Below are 27,725 nucleotides of genomic sequence, written 5' to 3'. Positions count from 1 at the left end.
CCACAAAATAGTGATATCACACAGTACTTACCTTTCTCTGTCTGACTTACCTCACTTGGCATCATGTGCTCTAGGTCCATCTGTGTTGTCACAAATGGCAGGATTTCCTCCTTTCTCATAAATATATCGTTGTATATATGTGCCACATTTTCTTTATCCATCCGTCCAGGATAAATGGGGTATGCAGAAGGAGAGGGAGTTTTGAAAAACAGGAAAAGAGGTTACATATGTGTGCTCAATAATGAATAGTGAGAGTGCCTGCCATCCCAGATGCCAGGGAAAAATATATATGGTTTTATATTCTGGAGGGAAAAATAACAATATAAGAAAGGCTAATTAAGTGAAGGGAATAACAAAGGGTAGAAAAGAAGTGATTTGCACCACAGAGATGCTCCCCATTTTACAGATAGAAAACTGAGCCGCAGGGAAATAATATGCCACTGGTGGAGTCCCTCTTCTTCAAATGCTGGGTTCCCCGCACCCTTTATTGTTCAGAAAATAGTAGTAACAGAGAAGCTCGAGGTCTTTAAGAAATCTCTGTAACCTTGCTAATTGTCATTTCTCTCTGATCCTCTTTTCATTTTGTCATTTCTCTCTGATCCTCTTTTCATTTTCATTGGGCAGTTATGTAAGTTCTGTATGCAAATAACATGCACACAGAGGGAGCACGGGTCATTCATGAATTTTCACAAAGTGAGCAAACCTGTAGATCAAGAAACAGAACGTGGTCATTCATGAATTTTCACAAAGTGAGCAAACCTGTAGATCAAGAAACAGAACTTGGCCAGTGACCCCAAAGCCCTACCCCACAAGGGCTCCCTTCTAGTCACTAGTACCTGCAGGCCTCTACTGTCCTGACTTCTCACAGCATTGGTTAGTTTTGCCTGCTTTTGAACTTTATATAACAAGAATCATTTTTTTGGTCCTCGCAGGTTTGGTTCAATGGATAAGAGTGTGGGCCTGTAGTCTGAAGGGTCCCAGGTTCGATTCCTGCCAAAGGCACATGCCTGGGTTGCAGGCTCAATCCCCAGTAAGGGGCATGCAGGAGACAGCCAATCAATGATTTCCTCTCATCATTGATGTTTCTATCTCCCGCTCCATTCCTCTCTGAAATCAACAACAACAACAATATATATATATATATATATATATATATATATATATATATATATATGGTTTTTTTTAAAGAACCATGTTTTGTTTGTTTGTATCTGATTCCCTTTGTTCAGCAATACGTTTGTGAAATTCATTGATTGTGTTTCATTCTGTGACAATTTTATGCATACATTTTGCTTGCACATTCTACTGTGCATGGTCTTGTCCCTTTCAAAGTTCACCCCAGATGTTTAGCAGGTCTGAGGAAGCATGTGATGGCCCTGGACACGAATATCCAAAGTAATACATGTATGCATGTTTAAAGCCTGTCTCTTAGGGCCTACTTTCTGTGTTCTCTGCCTCATCTGGCCCACTGAAAACTCCCGTAATGTCCTAATGAAGTACAAAGTGCCACTTTATTTCTGCTTCTTCCCTCATGAATTAGTCACCACCCATTTTATTTCATGCTCATCCTATCAGTTGTGTTTTTTTTGTTGACCAGACCTAACTGGCCCTGTGAAGTCTTCAGTCTATACAAGTCAAGAAGCGCTGGGCAAGTAGAAGTTTTCCTAGGAAAACGAGGCCACACCCAAGTGGCATGGCTCAGTGGCTGAACATCGACCTATGAATCCAGCGATCATGGTTCCATTCCTGGTCAGGACACATCCCCAGGTTGTGGGCTCGATCCCCAGTGTGGGGCGTGCAGGGGGCAGCCAATCAATGAGTCTCTCTCATCATTGATATTGCTATCTCTTTCTCCCTCTTCCTTCCTCTATGAAATCTATTGATAAAAAGGAATACATGTCAAAGGTTTATTTAATTAACCAGAGAACTAGGAAGATACTGGTGCTGGTTCAGAGCATTTGAGGAACAAATATTTATAAAATTAGTTGGGAAAATCATGAGGAAGTAAGTTTGTAAGTGGGAAACAAAACTGGTTAATGTCCTAAGGGCAATAAGACAGTAAGCTTTGAGTCATTGCTTCCTTTTCTTTCTAGTTTTATATAATTGACATATAACATCACATAAGTTTTAGGTGCACAACATAATGATTTAATATATGTATTTATTGTGAAATGACCACTGCAATAGATTTAGTTAGCATCCAGCACCTCACATAGTTACAATTTTCTTCCTTTTGATAAGAACTTCTAATGAATTATTGTTTCAACTGGACAAAAGCATTTGTATTTCTACAGGATTAAAACTATAGGTGAGCATGTAACTTTTAGTCTGGTCCCTAATCAATCCTATATAATAAAAGGCTAATGTGCAAATCAACCAAACAGCCAAATGACCAGTCTCTATGACGTGCACTGACCACCAAGGAGCAGATGCTCAATGCATGAGCTGTCCCCTGGTGGTCAGTGCACTCACACAGGGAAGAGTCACTCAGCCAGAAGTCTTTCCCACTTCCAGGCAGCGCTAAGGATGTCTAACTGACAGCTTAGGCCCATGAGGAGTAGGCCTAAGCTGTCAGTTGGACATCCCCCAAGGGCTCCTGGACTGCAAGAGAGTGCAGGTCAGGCTGAGGGACTGTCCCACCTCCTCACCCCCCACACACACCCCTGAGTGCACAAATTTTGTGCATCAGACCTCTAGTAATAAATAGTAAGAAAGCCAGGCCAGCATGGCTCAATAGTTGAGCATCAACCTATGAATTAGGAGATCAGAGTTCAATTCCTGGTCAGGACAAATGCCTGGGTTGTGGGCTCGATTCCAGTGTGGGGCTTGCAGGAGGCAGCCGATCAATGATTTTCTCTCATCATTAATATTTCTATCTCTTTCTCCCTCTCCTTTATTCTCTGAAATCAATAAAAATATTTTTAAGTAATAAGAATAAGAATAAATTGCCAAAGCCGGTTTGGCTCAGTGGTGGAGCGTTGGTCTGCGGACTGAAGGGTCCTGGGTTTGATTCCAGTCAAGGGCATGTACATTGGTTGCAGGCACATCCCCGGTGGGGGGTGTGCAGGAGCCAGCTGGTCAATGTTTCTCTCTCATCGACGTTTCTGGCTCTCTGTCTCTCTCCCTTCCTCTCTGTGGAAAATCAATAAAATATATTTTTTAAAAGAAAAAAAGAATAAGAATAAATTGAAAGAAAGGTACATACATTCTCTAAGAGAATTAAATAATCTTGGACAGGCCTGCATACTGTGCCCCAAGATGAACTGATAAATTTGCCAACATCCTTTCGCATCATTTTCAAATTTTGGAGTTTGTCTTAATAAGTTATGTGCTTTTGAACTGTCTCATTCCAGCAGACACCTGGCACAAAGCAGACACCCCGTGTTTGTTGAGTGAACCCACAAGCAGAACAAGCACCCCAACCATGAATAAAGAAGGTTAGCCAAGCTAAGCCAAGGGCCCACAGTCCCATCGACAGGGCTGCCAGCTTTTCAAGCAGAGATCAAACAGTTTCCATGGAGAGAACAGAATAGCAGTCCAAATAGGAACAATCTGTACAGGCAGATGGGGAAGGGAACTGGTCCTGGTGGCTGCAGCTTTCTCTTCACCTCCAGTCGTAGTTGGTCTACGATAGGTCTATAATTGTTTTATGGTGTCAGTAGGGGTTCCCTAATAAATGAGCCTTACTAGTTTCTGGTGGCCCACAAGGCTATACAGGTGCCTCATGAAAGTGTGAGGGAGAACTGTTAAAGCTCCACTCAGAATATTTGAAAAACTGTCAAGGAATTGTTAACAAAACAGCACATGTAAATGATAGAAATGGTGTGTGTTGAGGGAGTGGAGGTGGAGTTCAAACAGACTCTACCCACCTTGGAGTTAGCGAGTAGAAGGATAGGAGAAAGGAGAAGGCAGAGCTCTGGTCATTGAAGACAGTAATTACATTTCATGTATTTAGAACTATCCGGTTTTGTTTAATCTCCCCATCTTCACTTTGATGCTTTCAGCATTCAGGATCGTGTTGTGGGGAGAGGGAGAGGTTATTGTTGGAAAATAATTTCTCCTGAACAATGTCTCTAGAGGGTTTTAATCCTAGGGTGTCAGAACTAGAGGATTGAGAGGTTTTCTGTAGTTCCCCTTCTTCCTCACCAGGCCTATTTTATAGGAGAAATAACTGAGGTCCTGTATCAGTTAGCTTTTGCTGTGCAACAAACCATTAAGAATGTGTTAGCTTAAAACCACACACATTTATTATTCCTCATGATTCTATGGGTCAAATGGGTGGCTTTTGTAGTCTGGGTTGGCTCAGCTGGGGTTGGACGGTCTAGGATAGTCTAGGATCGTCTAGGGTGGTCTCTATTTGAGTGACTGGTCATTGGCTGGCTGGTTAGTCTGGGATAGATTGTCCTTGTTTCATATGGCTCTCATCACCCAGTAGACCAGCTCAGCCTTTTCACACAGTAGTCTCAGGATTCCAAAGAGCAACAAAAACAGGCAAGCCCCAAGGAACAAGCACTTGTCTGTGCTTACAGTTGCCTAAATGGCTCAACTATGTAAGTCCTCTCTTGATCACAGGGGAGTGTGTGGAACAAAATATCCTTGGTAATTCAAGAAAGCACAACTTGAAAAATCCTCAGTGATCCATAGTTCTGAAATATTTGCTCCCAGTTTGATTTAGGAGGCTGAGCTCTACATGGCCAAGGAGCAAGGACCAAGGCCCCCTGGTGGCCCGCCTGCACTTTATAGCACAGAGCAAGTTAGCTCTGCCCTCAAATTAAAATCCCCCTCACAGCAAAGCCCTCCCTCAGCACACTCTTGAAGAGGGTTTGTCTCACACCCCAGGAGATCTATAAAGTGTTCTTTCTAGGCAAACTCACCATTTCCCCTGAGAAGAATTCTGGAAAATATAATTTTTTTTTCATCCTCTTATATTTACAAAGATGTTTTAGATGATGAGCAAAGTTTTCTTTGGCCAGTGTGGCTTTCCACCCTTGTATTCTACTTCTTACATGTTTTCTTAGACTTGAAAGACTAGTTCATGTTTCTTTTCTGTTCATTCTTTAGCCTCACAGGACATAAAGGAAATGGGTCCTGGAGACTTCCCCCCTCTGTTTTCTTTGCCAGAAGTGGAGAAAGCACAACTTGAAAAATCACCAATAATCCACACATTTTCAAGATCAAAGCTGTTTACAGAAGTATCCCGGGCGAGCCAGTGGGGTGTTGACTCCCATTTAGTCAGCCGGTCCCAAGAGCCTTCAATTAAGAAAGAAGCATAGGGCTGGGTGGCCCACACTAGTGGCCCCTTCCCCTGTGAACCAGCTCTCTGCCCGAATGCAAGGAGTTGACCATTCTTCATTCCTTCTGAAGTGTCCACTGAGATCATAAGCGGGGTCATTCCCAAGCCCTAAAATAAACATTCGTATGATACATTCTGCCACTCTAATGAGAGATTCCTCAGCTATTAGTAACAGAAATCTCCATGGCCAACCAAGACACAAAGCCTCCTGCATTCTTGACGCATGATGTGCCTGTGTCACTGGCTCCCACAATTGGCTTCAGCTTCCCACAGCAAAGACTAAAGCACATTTCTGGCCATTTCTCCTTTGCCAGGGGTTTGTATGACCATCTTTTCTATAAAATAGAGCCATTGGTATTTGCTCAATGATTCCATCACACACAGGTGGAGAGAACAGGAGGTGGCCAACCTTGCATCTGTGTATTTAATAGTATAGGGTTCTCCCCATGGCTTCTGCTTACTTCTTTGCAGAACGAGCCTCCACCACCCGCTACTGCCACTCCTATGTGACGGTCCTGGGCCTTCAGAACAAGTGTGCCCCCTGTGAAAGCAGATGTTCTGGTCTGCAATTCATTTTGTTCTCTCTCCTGGTTGTCTCCTCCTAGGGGCACTTGCTCCCCAATCATGTGTAAAGATAATCAGCATGCCCTTTTATTCTTTTATCTACCCAAACAGAGAAACGTTTGCTCTTCCCTTTGAAACACCACCAATGGCATTCTTGAACTTATTTTTAGACATGTGGAAGTGTTCCAGACAAAAATCGATGCCCGGCACAGATAAAGCCCTGAGTGTGTTTATCGTGGGTAGAAGAAAACAGAGTGTTTTAATGTGGAAGGAGCACAGCCATATGCCTGGGTGCAGTATGGCTTCCTTTAATCTGGAAAAAGGAAACAAGCATTGTCGATAATAATATGCAGATGTCCAGCCCCAAATGAGGACATATTGCTAATTAGCTATATTGTTAGTATGTTTTAAGGAGAGAGGCTGCAGTGACGTTAATTATAATCTCTGTTGTTTGTTGTTCAAAGTCTATGAGACCAAAAGCATTGCTAATAATATCTTCTTTAATATCTTCAATAGAGGATTCCGGATTTTTTTTCTTCTTCTTTAGAATCCCACATAAAAGCCACATGAGGGGTAATGAGGCCTATAGCCTGAGTCTAATTAAAATAAAATCTAACTAGGCCTGTGGCCATCATTATCATCAACTAGTACTTATTGGGTGCCTCCTAAGCTTGGGGAATTGGAGGGTGTGGGGTTTGAGATTGCAGATACCGGCCTGTTCTTTAGCCTGCAGAAGAAATCCGCCATCCCGTCTGCCTCCAAGAAGTCTGCCTGGTTGTGTTAATGTGGGAATACTTACCACCGCTGTATTTTAAGAAGCACTAAAACTGTCCTAGGCAGCCACACGTTGTTACTAGTCTGTGCCTCTTCTGGAAGTTCTGGAAGTGATCCGATCAGGCCTGTTTCACACACCAGCCTATGGTTGCTGAACAGGGCAGTTAGGTCCACAGAATGAGAAAATGATGCTTAAAGCACTTTTCCCAAAGATGGATGTCATGGCCTATTTCCCGCTTGATCTCACCCCTGGAGTTGATCACCCTAATTTGTCCCGTGGCTTGGTTCTCCAAAGACCCCCTCCCTCTCCCTCTATCTGTGCCAAATGACTAGCTGGGAACCCTGACCCTTGTGACTGCTTTGACCTTGATATGGCTGTGGTGATCTACCTTGGTCACAAGGATAGCCAAAATGAGCAGCTCCAGCCATGCAGTCGCTGAAGGCAGTGGTTGGGCATCCGATAAAGCACCTGGGCTTGTCATCTTAAAAATTGTACTCAGTCTACAGATGACAGGTTTTCTCTTTTAGTTCATCTTGGCGGGGCTTCCCCATGGTTTATTTAGGGCCAGCTGTTGAGAGCGAAGGAGGGAAGAGATCCCAGCACAGACAGCTTCAACAAGCCTCCAATGGCTCAGGGAATGCGACCAGGAAAGTGGTGGCCTCGTGGAAAAGTCACAACAAACTATGATAGGAGCTGTCAAGTTGTCGTGTTGGGCCTGACATTTATATTCTTTAACTCAGTGATCTCTTACTATGACAGCAGAGTGGCCTAGGCCTGGCCATCCACTCCATTCCAGCTTTGATATCCTTTGGGTCCCTGTACCAGGCCCTGTCAGGTCCTGGGGAATTTGCACCTGCTGTATCCGTTCACACACATTATTCACTGGTCCACTCTCCACTGCTCTGTTCTCTTCATCTGCTTCTTTTACTCATCTTTTCAACCTCAGTTCAATTTTCATTTCCTCGGGAAAACCTTCCTTTCTTGTTAATATCAATGTTCAATGTAACGAGTATTATCATTCCTACCTTGAATGGTGAAAATAGCTTTTCTGTCTTTCTCTCTTTTGTGAGTATCACAGGCTCAGGGGTTTTCATCAATTCAAGGTGTGCTAGTCAACCACAAACTTTTTGTGTTGAGGCCCAAATTGTCTAATCTTTATGCAGTGGGGGCCCCTTTAAGCCTGAGTTCTTTAAAGAGGACACTGTTAGTCCCTGAAAGCTTCCTTCCCAATTAAGTATCACCTATACTTTCCTACCCAAGCTCTGGAATCTACCATTTATTTTTCCAAGGAGCTATGGTTCCTTTTAGCAAGGGCGAACTTCTTGAAATGTAATGATAGTATTTTAGGACAAATGAAATATTACACTACACAGTGAGTAATAGGTTTGAGTAATGCAATGTCTAGATGCTGGAACAGTGAGAAGATTCTGAATGTGTATGGAGAAGGGTATAGGTGGCTGAGTTGGCATAGGGTATTAGGGAAGTTAGCAGCAGAGCTGAGCATCTGTAGCCTGCCTGCCATGGTGAAGTTCACCAGGACTCACTAACAGCAGGATTCACTAACAGCAGGATTCAGGTCTGCTCTGTCAGTTCCTCATCAGCTGGTGATTATGTCCCATTGCCAAGAACGCAGACCCCCACCTTCAGTCGCTTAGCTAAACAGGGCTTCTCCCTTTTTTTTATTGATAGTCAAATTAGAGTTAGAGTCACAGTAAGAAACTGGTACTGGTGTTATAACATTGTCAAGGTTAACATTAGTGTTGATGGTAGAGGTAAAAGAAATTCAGAGGTCACCATTCCAGGACTGGTATGATGACTCTACAATGCCCTTAGGGACCCAGACCCCTCCATCTTTCCCTTCAGACTTCATCCTCATTCCATTCGAGCATTTGTATCCACATTTCAAGCAGGAGAAAGCGGAAGAGAGAAAAGTAAAAGGCAACCTGACTCTGCCTAATATTCAGCAGTACCATCCAGCACCTTCCACTTACATCTCATTGGGCAGGATTGTGTCACATAGTCACCCCTGGATGCAATGGATGCTGGGAACTATAGTTTTAATGAGCACTTTGCCATCTAAACAAACACTGAGGAAGAAGAGGAGGAATGCATATTGGGTAGGCAATTGCAATGTCTGCCACAATATTGCCATCTATGGCAAAATATATGAGCATGGAGCCTATGTTATTTTTATTGACATGCTATTATTAGCTATTCCTATTTTATATAAGAATAAGCTGTAGCCGAAACCAGTTTGGCTCAGCGGTAGAGCGTCGGTCTGCGGACTGAAAGGTCCCAGGTTTGATTCCTGTCAGGGACATGTACCTTGGTTGCGGGCACATCCCCGGTGGGGGGTGTGCAAGAGGCAGCTGGTCGATGTTTCTCTCATTGACGTTTCTAGCTCTCTATCTCTTTCCCTTCCTCTCTGTAAAATATCAATAAAATATATTTTTTAAAAAAGCTGTAAAATAATGCACAGAGATGGGGAGCATCAGCAGTGGCTGAATAACTTGGCCATTGTACATCAACGACCTCATCACTTGAACAGTGCCTTTGTAGAAACCATAAAATAGCCTCAGTTCTTCTGTTTCTCTTTTTATTGGCAGTCACAGCTCTCAAATTAGAGTTGCAGAGAGAACACTGCTACTGGAGCCATAGCACTGTCACAGATTAAAGGTCAAGACAAAGACACATTGTGGGTAAAGAAATGTTTTCCTAAACTAAGCAAACCCCCCCTCATGTCACTTGAATTTAGGCGAAATGAATCCTGCAGCACTTTGGAAAGAGCAGTGGCATTTCTTTTCTTCAGTTCTTAGACTTTCCTAAGCTATTGTCTTCAAGAAAGGATGTTTGCTTTCCTGAGTAAAACACAAACTCGTTAAATCTTTACTTTGAGATATGCGCTTCCTGAGGATCTTCACTCTGATAGTATCACTTAAGTGGAACACCCAGTGAGTGAGCTTGGTGGGAGATGAATGCTGTCCATCAGCGAAGACCTCCACTGGGGCCTCTGGAAGGAAAATGTGCAGTGTGTCCTTAAGAAACGATGAAAGCCCTAGCCAGTTTTGCTCAGTGGATAGAGTGTCATCCCTCAGACTGAAGGCTCCCAGGTACGATTCCAGCCATGGGCATGTAACCGGTTGCAGGACCCATCACAGCCCTGGTTGGGCCATGTGCCAGAGGCAACCAATTGATGTGTCTCTCTCATATAGATGTTTATCTCTCTGTCTTTCCCTTTCCCTTCTACTCTCTCTAAAAATCAATGGGAAAACATCCTCTAGTGAGGATTAACAACAAAAAAGAAAGGCTGAAAAGACCTTTCCCTGCATGGTTGGTAGATCCTGTCTGTCATCTCCCACCCCAGAGTTAAAATCTATACCATCAAAATAATGGCTACTCCAGAATCTTATTATTAATGGAATATAGTTGAGTTTCATTTTATGTGAGCCATGCCAAGATACCTTCCCCATCCTAGGACTTCCAGTCTCTGAAGAGTCGGGGGGCTTGCCATTGCAGGAAACCAGGGTTTCTAGATAAATATATTTTGGTAGACATGCAAGAGTAATTCAATAGTCAGAGAATGTGATTAGTATTTTTTCTTACTTCCCATCTTCCAAATCTTTTATAAATACTGAGCTTAGGATGGGGGAAGGCAGGCAGAGAGAGGGGAGGATTGGAGAAAGATGGAGAAAGGCCACAACTGCATGCCTAACTTAAGCCAAAACATACTTTAGCCCGTCTCTTCCCGGCAGAGGCGCTTGTGGCCTGAATTGTCCAGCCAATCGCCTAACTCTCTACTTCTCTTTTCATGGGTAGATACAACCCAACCTGTGTTATCTTGCTCATCCTGCTGGGAGGATGCAAGATTCTTCATATAATCCGCTCTGTGTTACATGGGGGATCATTGAGCCACAGAGACGTTGAGGGATTTTCTTGGTCCATGACTGAGCCAGGATCACTCTGTGGTGGAGTATCACGTATCCGGAAAAATTCCAGAGCCAGATCAAGAAACCAGTCAGATGCGATTCTTGTTTTATCAGCTATCTGAGCAAAATGCCAAATAGCAGCAAAAATACTATTCTTATCTCTTCTTCTAAAATATGTGCAGCAGGAGGAAGAGTACTTCATCACAGGGAAAAAGAAAGACAGCTTCATTTTTAACCCAATGGAGGAGTAACTTCCAGTTGCTGCAATGCAGTTCGGGCTAGGTTTGCCACGGGTCCCCCAAGCAACTGGCAAGCAAATCCTGGCCCCCTTCTGAGACTTACATTCCGAAGTCCTGTCCTGTGCAATACATTTTCCTTGAGAATCCACTGTCCTCACTAACACTGTTGGGGGGTTTTAGGGTTAGGGAAAAGCAAGGGAACGATCACATTTACTTGAGGAAAGATAAATAGTATTTTCTCTCTCTCTCTCTCTCTCTCTCTCTCTCTCTCTCTCTCTCTCTCTCTCTCTCTCTCTCTCTCTCTCTCTCTCTCTCTCTTCCCTGCAAAAGCCAGGGCAACTCCCTCTTATGAGGATGTGCCAGGAGACAAAAACTATGGCAGAAAGGTGGCTGAAAAGGTTAACCAAGACAATGCCCCCGCCCACATCTCCTGGGCAAAAGGAGAGGGCAAGCAAAAACATGCTGTGAGCATTCAGCAAACCCTCTGCAACTTCATGTTGTTAAGAGGAGACCGCAGACATGCCGTCTATCCCAATCCTCTTCTTGGCCTTTTGGAACATCCACAAAGATGGTTTCTGTACCAGCGAGTTTATTCCTCAGTCCCATTTCTGTTGGAGATACACAACAATCCCTTCCATCACGTTTGCTAAGAAGATATTTATCTGCTGCATGAGTGTCATCCTCAGGCCATGCTTGACCTTGGGGACTCAGCGTCAGGAGTGTTTTGATACCACACATAACCCTTTGGCTGGGTCAGAAGCACTGTGGTGGGGGGAGGGGAGTGCGTGTGGAGACAGTGTGCTGGAATATACGCTCCAAACCCAAAACATGCCCAAGAATAACAAGGACATTAACCACGGACCCAAGGGTTGGTGAAATTCTATCTTCACATCTCCCTCCACCAGTAAACATGAAAATGCCATCCCCAAAGGGATGGAGGGAGCCTCCAACACAAGGTCCAGAGAGAATGTGAGGAGAAGGGCTGGTTTGGAAAAGAAGTCCAGCAATTTCTACACTTTTCAGTAACTGGGAAAATGTCCCCCAAGTGACAACTAAATAGAGACATTTTTCACTAGCTGGGAAAAACGACAGACTTGCATTTTACAGAATAAAGATGTTAAAATTTTAGAATGCCATTTTGTCATTTTTTTCCAGCTACCTCCATCTCTTCATCTTCATCTAATACTGTTCTCCCCTCCTTCGCTCCATACTAGTCTCACTGGCCTGCTTTTTGTCCCTCATATGAGCCATATTTATTCCCACCTCAGGAACTGTCTTGCTTGTTATTCCTTCTACTAGAATGTCCTCTGTCCAGATCTTTCCAGGATGCCTTCTTCTCTTGTTCAAGTCTCCTGCCAGATGTCACCTTCTCAAAGACGTTCCCCCAGCTACCTACTAGTGTCCCCAGCTGCTCTCTATTATTTTCTTCTTTCTTTTCTTCTTAGCACTCACCACTCTCTGATCTGATTTTATTGATTTCTCCATATATATACTGTTTATATCTTTCAACTAGATGTACACTCCAAGAGAATAGGGCCCTTGTTTGTCCTGTTTATGGCTGTTATCTCCTGTGCCTAACATGTAGTTGGCATTTGTTGATTGGATGAATGGAAGGAAAGAAGAAGAAAAGGAAGGAAGGGAGGGAGGGAGGGAGGGAGGGAGGGAGGGAGGGAGGGAGGGAGGGATGAATGAATGAATATAAACAATGATTTGGCTCAAGTATTTTACTCGGTTTGGTCAGATCTTTTGGTCCATGACCTGCACCAAAGAAACAAATTCTGGACTATATGATGATAACTTAAGCAGGAGTGGTTAATCAATTAAAGCTGTGAAAAGAAAGCCATAATTTGATTTCAATTCTAAATGAACCCTTACACCTTCAAAATAGTGCTTTTGTGTTGATGTGCTTGATGTTTAATACATAGCCCATAACTCATTTACCTTCAGAAAATTCCCACGTAGCAGGCTGGAGGAAACTTCCCGATGATTTGACTAATTGAATATAGAGAAATTAAACCACAGGTGATGAAAATGAGTTGGGAATACCATCCTGGCTTAATTCCAGCCACTGCCAGTGTCCTTGCTCCCGAATTTAATAGACTGCTAAGGATGATGTTTTAAAATCATGCCCTACTTATTTGTTCATTTTCTTATTTGTTTTAGAATAACCTCAATGTGGAAAGTGACTCTACGTCAGAAAGCAGCTTTCCTTTCTCCGAAGAAGCACCAGGGGAGCACGTGGACCACCAGGCTGCACACCAGCCCCTCTCTAGACAGCGATTCCAACCAGAGGCTGGGCACCCTTCATTGCAAAGAGATGGTCCAAGATCTTTCCTCCTTGATCTACCAAACTTTCCAGATCTTTCCAAAGCTGATATCAACGGACAGAATCCAAATATCCAGGTAAGGCTGAAAGGTGTGAGAAATGAAACAGTCCATCTCTTTCTTGCCTGATTTGATTTCAAAGCAACTCCTGCCTTCCCTCACTTTTCTTGTTAACTCTTTAATGAATCCTGCTTAAGGTAATGTTATCATTGTAAGAATAGCGGTGTATTTTATCTATGTATCATCCTTGATTGTGAGATACACCATTATTTGATAAACCACTAAAAAAAAATAACCTAAAAAAAACATTGTTCATTAAATTATGACACACAGAAATCACTGCATGCCCCAATTAATATGTCTGATGATTATAAGATACAGTCTTATATTAGAGGCATTAAAATGTAAAAACCAAATAAAATAATATGCCCTGAAATTGAGAAAATATGGGAGCTGAGGAAAGGGCCAGTCTAGCATGTGAGTAAATGAGGCAAATCATCGCATGATTTCACATGTGCCCAGGAAGGCCCTCTCCCTTACATGCCTCTCTAGCTTGTCTTGGACACCAGAAATGCCTTCAGGAGGTGACAACACTTCAGTGGCTCTAAAGTGTAAATGACTGATAAAGAAATTTTTATAAGAAGGGAGGTAAGAACAGACATTTCTATGGGAGAGATGAACACACACCACTAAGGTGGAATGGGATGGAGCAGAGGGAAATAGGAGGCTATGCAAAGGGTGCCTGGGATTGAAAAAGATAGTATTGACCTCCACCAAAATAGCACAGTAGACTACAAAGCAGATGTTGATCAGATTTTACTCTCCCAACCCCCTTATGAAGCACATGTCACTCTTTCAATACTGTCAGCCAGGCAGGCAGGCCTCAGGAAGTCACTCTGGTGTGCCCAAGGTCACATGGCTCATAAACTATAGTTGGGGGCTCAAATTCAGGCTCTCCGGCTCTCAGGAATACTCACCCCACCAATTGGTATTTCAGGGACAGGCTTTTAAGTTTCCATTCTGCTTGGATCTCCCTCTGCTTCTTCCCACAGATGATCCCATGAAATGAGAGAGGTGCTTTCTCCTGAGCAACCTGGTTCAATGTAGCTCCCATTCTCTTCTCTCTTGCCTTCTTCCCTTCTCTTCAGCTTTGCTCTTAATTCTTTGCATTTGGGGAGAGACAGCTTTTCCTTATTCTTTCTCTCTTCATGAGTTTACATGGCAGAAGCTTCCTGATCCTGACCCCAGAGGAACTGGTTCTTAATTAAGTTAATTGTCTCTCTCCCTCAAGATGAACCCTCTCTACATGACACCATTGTAGATCAGGTTTCCTTGACCAGAGTTGCTTTGCTTATAACACCAGTGTCCTGGTTACTACCAAATATCCCTGGGAATACACCTCAATTAGGCCAACCCCTACTGCATTAAAAATGCTGGGTTAGGTTCTGAGAAATGAAGAAATGTGAGGCCTTTTTCCTCCAGGAAATGACATAGGTGTGAAAATCCCAGCTACCACTGAAGACTGTGTGGGAGACAAGGGATCATGGGGACAGAGGAGAAAAAATCACTATGTTCTATGGTGCACAGACTGAGTAGATGGGCAGATGTAGGGCAGGGCAGTCAGGGTTGATGGTACAGAGGTGGACAATGGTTTGGAGGTCACTCTTTGACAACCCATGCACAGAAATTACTGCATGCCCCAATTAATATGTCTGATGAGTCTTGCATTGTGCTCATTGATTAATTAGAAAAACAGGCCTTTTGCTCCACTGCCCTCTCTCCAGGAACTGGCCACTTGGCTCTCTGCTAAAGAACAAAGGATCCACGTGGGGGAGGTGCAGATTGGGGAAAAGAAAAAAAACAAAAGCCCAGACATATCTTTATTGTTGCTCAAAATCACTCCCCATCATGCATTTATCTACAGGAAGAGATTTTTCCTTGTTTATAGATTTTATGGGACCAGACTGCCCTCACCCACAAGGTGCTTAGGCCATGCCTGGAATGACTTTAGACTTCCTATGGCTCACACTTTCCCTCCAGAGGTGGGAAATGTCACTGTGGATCTTATTGCTGAGGGCTGAGCTAGGAGAGTAATAGATTTAAAAATGGCTATTGTAAAGTTATGAGAATATACTTGGATGCAGGGGAACACAAGGCCTCGGGAATGCTTCCCCTCGCAGCAATGTTGCTAAGAGCCAAATTTCTCAGGATCCCTTTTCTCTCTCCCAGATAAATTCATCCATCAGGAAATCCCCATAGTCCACCTACATCGCACAGGGACTCTTTTAAAAATATTACCCAAATGTTAGGGAAGAACAGTGGTGTAAAGGCAGTTGGGAAACCCATATTACTTTTCCAAAAAGAAGAAAAAGGCGACTGCATAATGCTGAGCCCTCCGCAGCTCCTGTGACAGAGCTATGCGTGATCTCCAGAGAGCAGTGGAGGTTGCTATTCATTTTGATCATCTTAAGCTGTGTTGTTTAGCTGAATCGGAGGTAAAGAATTCTTCAGAATGATTTCCCCCCCCCCCCCCCCCGGCTTCCTGAGGACGGAGGGGGCTGCTGGAGCTCACAGGTGTGGAGAAAACCTGAGAGACGAGGAAGCAGAGAATTGAATGGAGGACAAATTATGAGAAGGCCACACGTGGTTCCTTCTGGCAAGGGCTCTTGGACTTTTATCAAATGCAGCTTCCCCACATGCTGTCACAAAGCTGTGGCTGCAAAAGTAGTACCAACGGAAATTATTTGCCCTCCTCTCCTCTGAGACCCCTGGCCACCTGTTCATATAGACTTAGAACAGGTGAAACGAAATGTAACAATCGGTGCTTTGTTCTCACTCTGTCTTACCCCCTTCACCCTCCCGCCCCCCAGCCCGGGAGCAAGAAATTCACCTCCAGGTGCTGCTTTGGAGAGAAATGCTTTGGAGTACAGGGTAGGAAGAGGAACAGGGCCACGCCTAGGAGGTCCCAGTCTTTCGAGCTACCCTTTGAACAGCAAAGCTCACCATGGCCCCAAGAACATAGGTTCCCCATAGCTTCAATATCATCTTGCTGGCAGAATGGCTTAGAAACTAATGAAACGCTAGCCCAGATACCATGAAAGTGAAAAAATAAAAATCCCGAAAGAGTAGGCCAACACCATCTTTTTGCCCACTGTCCAGCTGGGGTAGTGCCTTTCTCTTTGCACAATCCCTGCTTCTGTTAACCTTCCACAGGAAGTGCAGAGAGTGGGGTGAACTGTGTTTTATTGATCAAATGACCTGTTGGCCCTAGAGAAAAAGAAATGGAGCTACCTTACTGGCCTTCTCTTTCTAGACTACAAAAGGTTAATGTCGGTCACTCAAAAAGATGGTCAAAGAAAGAACAAAGCAGCTGCTACCCGTGGGAGCCCCTGCCCTCGGTCTGCGTGGAAGTGTGTGTGAATGCACATGCGCGCGCTCACACACACACACACACACACACACACATGCACAGTGCTGGCCCCATGCACCACTGCCCTTGAGTAAACCAATTCCCTGGTGGTCCTTTAAAAGATGAGGTACTTCCTAAAAGGGGGTGATGGTTTCCGTGTTGGCAGCCCTCACCCCTTCCTGCGAGCACTCCTCTTTTGTTGAAATCCACTGGTTTGACACGGGCTGATTCAGCCAAGCAGACAGCCCTGCTGGTCACCGAGGTCCCTTGAAAGCATTTTCTCTCCCTGGGGAGCCAAGTGAAGACAGGTGAAGGCCGCTTCAGTGGGTTGGCCTCTGCTGCCAGGGCCCCGGGCCTGTCTCCCCCTTCCTCTGGCAAACTGCCCTTCACCCCCACCTCTTTATGTCTGACTGGAGCTGGGTAGCTGAACAGGAATTCGATACCCCTCTTTCTGAACCACCCCCAACCCCTCCAGTGTCTGGAAGCATTTCCCACGCCCCAGGGCTGGGGCCACAGTCCCTCTGGCCAAACAGCCCACACCTTTCTGAAGTGACAATGCTGAGTCCAGGCAAAGGCCACATCCCTCTTGGGCCTCCTGACTTTTAGGAAGGGAAGTGCTTTTAAAAAGCCCTGCTTTGTGCAGCCTTTTTTAAAAAATGACTGTAAGCCAGGTGGCCTCCATCCCAAGTGGGCCAGGCTCTCCGTTTTAAAGACTGGCTTCAGGCTGTGGAAATGGGGCGGGGGGGGGGGGGGGGGGGAGGGGGGAGGGAGTGGGGGAGAGACAACCATGTGCAAAATAGAAAGAAATAGCCTCAAACTCCTGAACCCAATCTCCATATTAAATTTAAAACAATGCTAAAGGTTGGCTTTTGTTTAAAAAATAAATAAATAAATCAGTCAGGAAAGAAAAGATATCCCCCAGGACAAGTTACACTTGAACTTTCATATCCTTGGCCGGGCTTCAGTCTGTAGCTGATGGTCAGATAGCAAAGACAAAAATCTCTAAAATAAACTCATTATTAGGCTTACTGCATCAATTCATTACCATGGTAGCTAGTCACAAAAAAACTATTTCTCTTTTTTGGATCGAGCTGGCATTAGTAGTCATTTCAACCAATATATTTATTTCTTTTCTTCCATTGAGAGAGAGTTTAAAATAGTCATCTAAAGGCCTATTTTTTTTTCTTGCACAGATGTATTTACATGGCCATGGGCCTCTTGAGTACCACAAGATACAATCAAATGAGTTGGACAGGGCTCTAACTGTTGTATGGGCTTCTACTTCTGATTTCCCTTCCTTCTTTTTCTCTAATATACTCTTGAAATGATAGGTTTGGCTGAGTAACAATCAAAGAAATTTCTGTGCCCAAAGACATGGTCCCTTACACCCATGGGGACAAGGTTTTTGTTCAATTCTTCATTGACCTCTGTGGTTTCATGCAGGTTACTCCACTCCCTATGCCTCGGTTTTCTTGCCTATAAAAATTAAAATTATTTTATATATATATATATATATATATATATATATATATATATATATAGAAACCCAGTGCATGAAATTTGTACACTGGAGGGGTGGTGTGCCTCAGCCCAGCCTGCCCTCAGCCCAGCTTGCATCCTCTCCAATTTAGAACCCCTCAAGGGATGTTTGACTGCCAGTATGGGATCAGGCCTCATTTATTAGAAACATTTATTATACTTTCTCTGAAAAGCACTTTCTTAGGAAAACAAACCTAAGTCTTACTGATAATAAACTACAATATACAAAAGACTTGACAGCCTGAGAAAGAGAATCTTCTAGCTCAATGGTCCTGTAAGCCTTGTGAGGCCTGATCCCACAGGGCAGTCAGACATTCCTCTCACAATCTGGGACTGCTGGCTCCCAACTGCTCACCTGCCTGCCAGCCTGATCAGCCCCTAACCACTCCCCTGCAGCCCGATTGCCTCCAATTGCCCTCCTGTGCTGGCCCCGTCACCCCCAACTTCCCTCCCCTACCGGCCTGATTGCCCACAACTACCCTCCCCTGCAGGCCTGGTCCCCACCAACTGCCATTCTTCCCCTGAAGGTCTGGTTGCCCCCAACTGCTTTCCCCTGCTGACCTGGTCACCCCTCCCCTCCTGGCTTGGTCACCCCTAACTGCTCTCCCCAGCTGGCCTGATCCCCCCCAACTGCTCTCTCCAACTGGCCATCTTGTGGCAGCCATCTTGTAACCACATGGGGACAACCATCTTGTGTGAGAGCATGATGGTCAATTTGCATATTACCTCTTTATTATATATGGTGTGTGTGTGTGTGTGTGTGTGTGAGTGTGTGTGTGTGTGTTACGTTGTCAAGGAAGGAGGGTATGTAATCTAAGGCCTAGTCCTTTGCTGGAGACTGTCTTACTGTCCCTGGGTGCTCTGTGTTCCTATGGAATCAATTCACCTCTCAGGGCTTATTTTACTGTCTGGGAAATACCGACTCATGCCCGGCTCGTCATCAAGCTCAGAAGGCTTACAGGACCATTGAGCTAGAAGATTCTCTCTTATTCAGGTTGTCAAGTTTTTTGTATATTGTAGTTTATTATTAGTAAGACTGAAAATTGTTGGTTTTCCTAAGAAAGTGCTTTTTAGAGAAAGTATAATAAATGTTTTAACTACCCAAAGGAAGAAAGAAACTGGTAGTGCTGCCTATGATCCCCACATCTGGATTTTGGACAGAATTACCCAAATTGGCAGTGATATAGAGCTCTGTTTCTTGAAGCTGATGAGACTCAGCCAGAAGTTGGGCTCGGATATTTTGAAAGAGTTTTCTTTCTTTTATTGTCTTGGTTCATGGTGTGGAAAGTCCAGAAAAAACAAATGTACTTATATACTTCAATTATGTGCATCAAGGAAAAGAAAGGACAGTAAGATCTCAAGACTTTATCAGCTTGGACATCTGCTGTGCTCACTACCACACCTTAAGCTCATCACATCGATTATTGTTCAAGACATTTTTATAAAAGGACTCTTTGATGCCAACGAACATATAAGTAGAACGAGAGCAATAGGAAACATAAAACTAATCCCCATCATTTGAGAAGTCATTGATCATGCTCATTAAGTCTTTTTAATTGTATGCCTATGAAATTTCAGGTTCAAGATTAGATTTCTGCTTTTGATATCAGTATGAGGTTTCCACATTAACTGTAGGGAAGGGCGGACCCTAAGGTTTGTGTGGGTTTTTTTTTGTTTGTTTTTTTGTTGTTAATTCAGTTGAGGCAGTGGCTCAAAATTAAAGGGAAAAAGAAACCTCTAAACTGTTGAGATTTAGTCATTGATATAGTTTTTGGAGTAAATTTGTATTTTGCTACTCATTGCCTGGCCAGGCAACAAATCTATTTTGTTTGGATCTGAGCACCAGTTTGGAAGAAAAAGAATTATATTGACGGTAATAGCTTAAAACATGAAATTGTTTTTATTCCCAGTTTGGAGAAATTGCAGGGCATGTTTTGTTTAGGCAATCCCTTTGACTCCAGTCTGAATACAAATGGAATACCAAAACCTTTGGGCATGTTCCCCCTTATCTCCTACCCAGAGACTGATTTCATTACCATAATTGCAGGCTTGCCTGGCTCTTGGCAGCTTCTCCCCTCCAAGACCCTTAACAGCCATGCAGACGATTGTTGAGGCTCAGTTGTTCTGTCTGCAGGCTGAGAGGGACAGAACTGCAGAGGAGAAAGGTTATGCCTCCAAGGCTCAGTAGCCTGTCACTCCCCAGCTGTGCACTCCTTCTGCACTTGTCCTTCCAGGGTTGTGTGTGGGTCCCAGTCACTGTCATTTCCCAGCAGCCATCCATCCTAGCAAACAGCAATGAAACAAGATATACGATGCATTCATTTTCTTCTATTTTTTTTTCTTTTTGGAGGATTACTAAAGATTTCATCATTATTTATACATATGCAAATGATGCTTATAAAACTGGGGTAATGGTGGTAGCATGGAATAAGGCATCTAGGCATCCCACACCAGAGGAACGATACACTTGACCTGCCGCAGCCCAAGTATACTCTGGTATTGAAGGTCACACTCTTGGTCTTGTGTTTGGACCACACCAGGCCACAGCCCAGGCTCACCATCAGCTGAGCAAACTTCCTTGGCATGGTAAAGTGAGCAGAATGCAAACTTTCCCATTCCTAACACAGAAGGAAGAGGCTGTTGTCTCAGGATGGGCACACCCTGGTGCAATTTGGCAGAGCATACAAGCAACTCTCTCAAATGTCGGGTTAGGGCAAAACTAGAAATCCATCTGCCCAGTACATCTTGCGCTGATTACTTGGAGCACGTGTTTCTGATTCATTTGCACATAACTCATCCAGGGGGTGTTGCAAGAGCTATGCGATGGCCAAAGGAACCCAATGAGTTTTTATTATATTTTTGAAACAAGTTTCTCTACGTTGATTGTCTCTCAGAGCCAAGAAGCTGCATTCTTCCAGCCCCGTGACTTCCAAACGAGGCTCCGTAAATTAGAGAGCAAGTTCTAACCTTGGCTCTGGGACTATCTGTTTGGAACCTGAGGGTTGGTTGAGGGATGTATGCGCTGGGTCTGGACCTGAGGGCAAGTGAAAATCCCAGCTGTGAAAGCCTGGACCTTGAGGACCTTGTGTTCACATCTCTACACAACTTGTGACACCCAGCATCACCGTTTGTGGCCTCTTTGCTCCTTTGGTTGCATGAGAGGACAATACCTCTGTTCCTTACTTGTTGAGAGGGGCAGTGTGGCAAAGAGAGTGGGCTCCGGAGCTACACTAGCCACGTCTGCCAGATATTAGCTGTGTGACTTTAGGCAAGTTGTTAACTTCTCTGTATGCCAGTTTTCTCTGTCTATAAAACACTATCTATTGCTTCCTGACAACCACTCCAAAACTCAATAGCTTGAAATAGCAACCATCTGATTGCTCTTGGTCCCTATAGGTCAGGAATTGGAGCAGGGTTCAACTGGCAGAGCTCATCTCTGTACCACATGATAGCCAAGGGGATGACCCAACTGGGCTGCAGGATCCAAGATGGCCCCCCTCATATGACTGGGACCATGGAGCTGGCCGGTGGCCAAGGAGCCTCAGTTCTCTTCTCTGCGGCCTCTCCCTTCATGTAATCTCTATGCTCACAGTCATCTAGGCTGGGCTTCCTTACAGAATGGTAGAAACATTCCATGAGCATGAAAATGGAAGCTGCTAAACCTCATGAGATTTGTCTCATTGTAACTACTCCCACAGTCCACTGGACAAAGGGTGTCATAAGGCCAGCCCAGATAAAAAGGGAGAGGAAGTCAGCTGCACCTCTTGATGGGAGGTATGGCACACATGTACAAGGATGGGAGGGATTATCTGGACCAATATTGCAGATCATCAATCATAGGGGCCAATCAACCAAACTTATAAGGTTGTCATGAGGATTAAGTAAATTAATATATGGAAGAGCATTTAGAACCATGCTTAGTACAGAGATAATACTAAATAAGTGCTCAGTTTTATTATAATTATTCTTGAGTCACTTAAGAAACATATATAGTACAAGTTTACTCCTTGAATTGGAGACTTCCCAGCTATGTAGTCTTCAGTAAATCAGTGACCCTAGTGATGAATTGTCTCCTTCCACCCAATGCCCATGTACTTCATTCTCTCTAACCGTGGGGTTCATTTAGGCCATCCCTGGATGTTTTCCATTCTCTATCACCATGCAGTCTCTGCTGTCCTTCATAAAGGACACATCCATTGTTTGCCTCTGGTATCCCAGACTTTCTTCCAAGGGTCACCCAGCTTGGAGGCTATTGACTCCTCATTGACCCTGGCCTGTTCTGAATTCTTCAGGTCACCATAGAGGTGGTGGACGGTCCTGACTCTGAAGCAGATAAAGATCAGCATCCGGAGAATAAGCCCAGCTGGTCAGTCCCATCCCCTGACTGGTGGGCCTGGTGGCAGAGGTCCTTGTCCTTGTCAAGGGCCAACAGCGGGGACCAAGACTACAAGTACGACAGTACCTCAGATGACAGCAACTTCCTCAACCCTCCCCGGGGGTGGGACCGTCCGGCCCCAGGCCACCGGTCTTTTGAAACCAAAGAGCAACCAGAATATGGTGAGTTTACCACCCAGTAATATAAAATTGGTGGGGAGAATAAATGAGGATGATGAGGAAATGGATCCAAGTAAAATCCAGTTTACAGTATGTGGCTTTTGGTCTTCTATGAGGCGTACCTCATAAAGACTCTATTCCGCAGAAGCCCCAAGGAGGCACCAGCAGCCACATTTTTCTGGAAAGACTATAATTTTAAAATCACACCAATTATCCTAGGAGAGAATTTTTTTTTTTTTTTAAGTCAGGGGTCTTTGAGGTTCTTCTTTTTTCAAAAAAAAAAAGTTTTGTTTATAAAAAGGAAGAAATCAGCAAATCAGTTCTCTTGTATATTTTACTGTAAAAATGTATATTGAAAAATAATTTGGTAAAAGAAATGAATCGGCTACTTTCTTTGACTAGGCCACTGTTACGTTTGACATTGGCAATGGTGAGGCCCTTGAGAATCCACATGAACATATGCTTCAAGGGTTGTCCAAATGAGACCTCCCCACCAATAAATTTTAAGACCCCAAGTAGGGACTTCTACTGTCTCATGTTTTAGAGTAAGGTGAAGCAACAAAACTTTCAAATTCAGTAATTTAAATAATAGAAGTTCATTTTTAATTTGAAATGGGAGATAGGATTTGGGGAACTCAGCTCCACTCAGTCATTCAAGAACCCAGGCTCCTTCTATCTTGGCACTCCTCCAACTGTTAGGGCCTGAGAGTTATCCAATGGATACTCTATATCCAGCTCAGCCAAGGGAGAAAATGCAGCCGGAAAAAGGTACACATGCTATTAACCTACTCAGCTTGTAGATAACACACATTACATCTGCTCACATTTTATTGGCATGACCTGATGATATGGCCACAACTATCTGCAAAGGAGGTGGGGATGTATTCTGTGTGTCCAATAAGAAGAAGCAGCCTTTGTGAGAAATCAGACAGTGTGTCTTTTGCTATAGAATATTTGCAGTCTTATAAATACATCCATCATTGGGATATTCTGTGGCTTTACCATCAGCAGATGTAGGTGCAAACACTGTATGATGAGGATGACTTGTCATGAACTCTCCTCCTTACATCTGTGTTTCAGCAGAAAGTTTTATGTTGAAGACTTATTTATCCCCACTAAAAAACTTCCAAAACAGCAAGATAATTTTTTTCTAGCTGCATCATTTATTTGTTCAGCATATATTTATCTATCTAACATCTATCTATCTATCTATTTCCTCACCTGGATATATGTTTCTATTGATTTGAAAGTGAGAGAAACATCGATGTGATAGAAAAATTGCACTTGATCTTAGCCAAAAGGCCGAGAAGCAATGTGATAGAAAAATTGATTGGTTGTCTCCCACACATGCCCTGACTGGAGTCAAACCTACAACTTAGATATGTGCCCTGACCAGGAATTGAACCTGCAACCTTTTGATGTATGAGACAATGCTCCAATCAACTGAACCACCAGGTCAGGGCTCAACAGACATTTATTAAGAGCATATATTGTGATCAGTATTATGTTAGGTGTTGGGAATAAAAAAATGAGTAAGACACAGTCCTTCCCTACAGCGGGCATCACCTATGTGTGGACAAGGGGAGAAAAATTAACTGATTAAGCAAAATAGTGCCATTGTGGAAATACACATCAAATGCCAGGGGAGCTGAAAGAGAGCTCTAGCCAGGAGACTCGTAAAAACTTCCGCATTCCCAGAGGAAGTCCAATTTGTCTACTTTCCAGGAAGAAGGACTTGGAATAGTAGCCAACATACATATAGCCTTTAACATGCACCAGTCCTTTTTCATGACATCTAACATGTAGCGCTCATTTAATAAGCTCTCTGAGCCAGGTATCCCATTTTAGAGATGGGGAACCTGAAGCCTGAGAAATTAAGAAACTTGACCTCAAGGATTTATCTCAGTCAGTTGGTCCAAAGTCTGTCCTCTTAATCACTATGTTATTCTGCCTCTCTTGTGTGGGGATGGGGGGGAAACACGTCCTTTAGGAGAGGAGAATGGATCTAGAAATGGTCACTTGGATTTGGAAGATAGAAATTAAAGATTGGAAAGTACTATTGAACAAAGAAACAATGCACACAGAATCCTGGGCACTAGCCTGACATTGCACAGCTTTGTGGCTAAACCTGTTTGCCCAGCCCACACAGAACATTTTTTCTATGAGTGGGGCCTAGACCCTTTGCATCAGAATTTCTTGGTTGCATGTTAAAAAAAACAAACCCGCCAATCCTAGCCCTAACCCCATCCCTCTATCCTAATGGTTCTCAAAGTGTGGTCCCTAAACTGGTGGCATCAGCATTATCTGGAACCAGGATAAAAATGCAGATGTGCAGTCTCCTGGTCCCCGGGCCACCTGAATCAGATATTTTGGGTGTGGGTTCCCAAAATCTATGTTTGAATGAACTTTCCAGGGGCCTCTGGAACACTGAGTATTCAAAATCAACGGTTCTCAGTTGCTCATTATGCTCACCTGGGGAATTGTTTGAAACTCTAGTGCTCAGATTTCTCTCACCAATAAGTTGGGATCTCTGAGGTGGAGCCCATACATCTGAGTTTTTAAAGCTCCATGAGTGACTCCAATGTGCAGCTCAGGTTAAAGGCTACTGCCGACCTTCTACTAAACCAGAATGTCCAACAGTGAGACGTAGGCTCAGTCTGTCTTTGTTTCTTTTTCCAACCAAGGTCAGCAGGCTCTCCCCATGCTCACTGAATTTTGAAGACTAACACTAGAAACAGCTTTTCCACTAAAGCTTTTACAGAGCACCCTCAGTTGAATTTATGAACATTAAGAACATCTTCTATTTCAATCTTGAGGATAGAATTTGCTTCTACTGGAGCAATTACGATGGCTGCCTTAGCCACCCTCACCCCAGCTTTCTGGGCCTATGATACCCACAGAGTGCCTTGCATCTGAATCTTGCAGCATCCCTGGGCCATGAAGAAACTCAATCTTTTGTGATTTTGGAGTCTCTCTTAGTAACTTCCTCATCATTAGACTAGATATCAGGATTGCTACTTTATAAAGAAAAATGTGTCCCTTGTAATACTTCTACATCAGTGCTTTTTAGACTTCAATATGCACACAAAAAACCTGGGGGTCTTGTTAAAGTTCAGCTTCTGATGCCATAGATGTAGAAAAGGGCGGGAGCTCAAGTGAGGCTGACACCATTGGCCTTTGAGCCACACTTGGAGTAGTGCCAAGACTCTCAGCATGTCACAGATGCTCAGTAGTATTTGCAAAATGAGTGAAGTATTGCTTCTGAGACTGGCTCACAGGGAACGTGTGATTTTCAGAATTCCTTACAGCATTGGCTGAGCTGAGTCCTCTTTTATTTCAATCAGCAAGAAACTATAGTGCCACCCTAACAGGTTTGGCTCAGTGGATAGAGCGCCAGCCTGGGGACTGAAGGGTCCCAGGTTCAATTCCCGTCAAGGGCATGTACCTTGGTTGTGGGCACATCCCCAATAGGGGGCGTGCAGGAGGCAGCTGTTTCTCTCTCATCGATGTTTCTAACTCTCTATCCCTCACCCTTCCTCTCTGTAAAAAATCAATTAAAAAATATATTTTTTAAAAGAAAGTATAGTGCCATTTCCAAGTATGTATCCCTAGATTAGATGCTGTGGAGGATACAGTTAGTGAGGACAGTGCTCAGGAAGGAGTGACTCATGCAATGACAAAGCAGCACAAGTCACTGTACCTAAAGTGCCTGTTCTCTTGTCTGAGACAGGCTGAAATTGCTACAGGAATTGGTCTTTCTAGAAGATCTTGTTCTCAGATTTTTGAAGGTAGGATTTTAATAAGAATTTAAATGTATGTGGCCAAAAAGTATTTCAAAAAATTCTAGGTGAAATAAATAAAAATAGTATGGCATCTTTAGAATAAATTATAAGGTACATAACAGAAGTTAGTTAGACCTAACTTGGGATCATGGAAACATGAGTAAGCTCAACTTTGGACTGTATGTGTTTGAGAATCGCACTTTAAATATCTTCTGTGTAGATACGGAGAGTCTCACCCAGGCAACAAAAGAGTTCAAATAAATGCCTTTCTGTTAAATAGAAGTATACCATTCCCAAAGCTGTTCAGAACAACCCAAAAAAATAAACTTAATGGGCACTGCGTATTGTAACCGAGTTTGAGACTCAATTCTTTGCAATTCTTTAACTGATCATGATCCTATTTTAATGGATTTCAGTGGGGTTTTTTTTTAGTTTTTTTTTTTTAAGGGCTTTCCTTTGTAATGTTAAATTGTGGCCACATAAGTGGGCATTGTGGCCACATAAGTGGGCGTCTTAAAGAAAGGAGGCCAATCTGGGCCAGAAGTAGAACTGCTAGAATGCCAGAATATAGAACAGGATATAGAGCAGGAGCTGGCAGACATCAGACCTAATCTCGCTTCTGCCAAGTTTGAGCTGTGTGGCCCTAGGCAAGTACCTTAATGCCTCTGAGCCTCAGTTTCCTTACCTGTAAAAGGAAGCTATTTCCACCTACCTTGCAGGATTATGACAGGAGTTAAATCAGTGTGCTAGGCAGGGCAGCTGGTGAAAGCAGGCCCTCAATCATTGGTAGCCACTATCTACTAAGATTTGTGGTGGAGGCTTGCCAGGAGCTGACTCAAGACCCAAGTCACTTCAGTTGCCCAAACATCATGACTGGGCCACTGAACTCGAGTGTTTGAAACAGTATAATGACTACTTTAAATTTTCAAATGACATCCTTGAAAACCAGCTGTCACTCACTGTACTGTGTGCATTGCTTTCTTCCCTCGCTGAGCAATTGGATGTCACAGATAGGGGTTGTCAAATCTCAGGGATTGTTTTTTACTGTCATTATCGCCATCTTTGCAATTGCTGCTGCTTATGTTCAGTTTCTGCTCTGAGCAATGCTCCCTGCCTGGTAGGTGAGTGAATGAGAACTAGTGTTTGATTCTAGCAGAAAGGACTCCTGCCCTCAAATCTTGGTTCACTGTGAGAAGTTCCCTTTCTGTCCTCTGAACACATTAAACAAATAGAAATCCCCAAGGAGAGGATCTTTGCTGGGGTATTCATCTGGGACAGCATGCTATGGAGGCCTAGGATTGTGAGCTGACATATACACC

General features: G+C 43.7%; 1 protein-coding gene across 1 annotated transcript in view; it reads left to right on the top strand.

The window, feature by feature from the left end:
* ISM1 (isthmin 1) overlaps window positions 1–27,725 on the top strand; it is a 70,154-nt gene that overhangs the window by 33,556 nt on the left and 8,873 nt on the right. The window contains exons 2-3 of the mRNA XM_084887642.1: window positions 12,961–13,200; window positions 22,363–22,627. Of these exons, the coding sequence (XP_084743768.1) occupies window positions 12,961–13,200; window positions 22,363–22,627 (505 nt within the window). The remainder of the gene's footprint in view (window positions 1–12,960; window positions 13,201–22,362; window positions 22,628–27,725) is intronic.

Source organism: Pipistrellus hanaki (assembly GCF_964339955.1).
Source record: "Pipistrellus hanaki genome assembly, chromosome: 6".
NCBI classification, from domain to species: Eukaryota; Metazoa; Chordata; class Mammalia; order Chiroptera; family Vespertilionidae; genus Pipistrellus; species Pipistrellus hanaki.
This window is presented reverse-complemented; position numbering and strand designations above follow the sequence as displayed.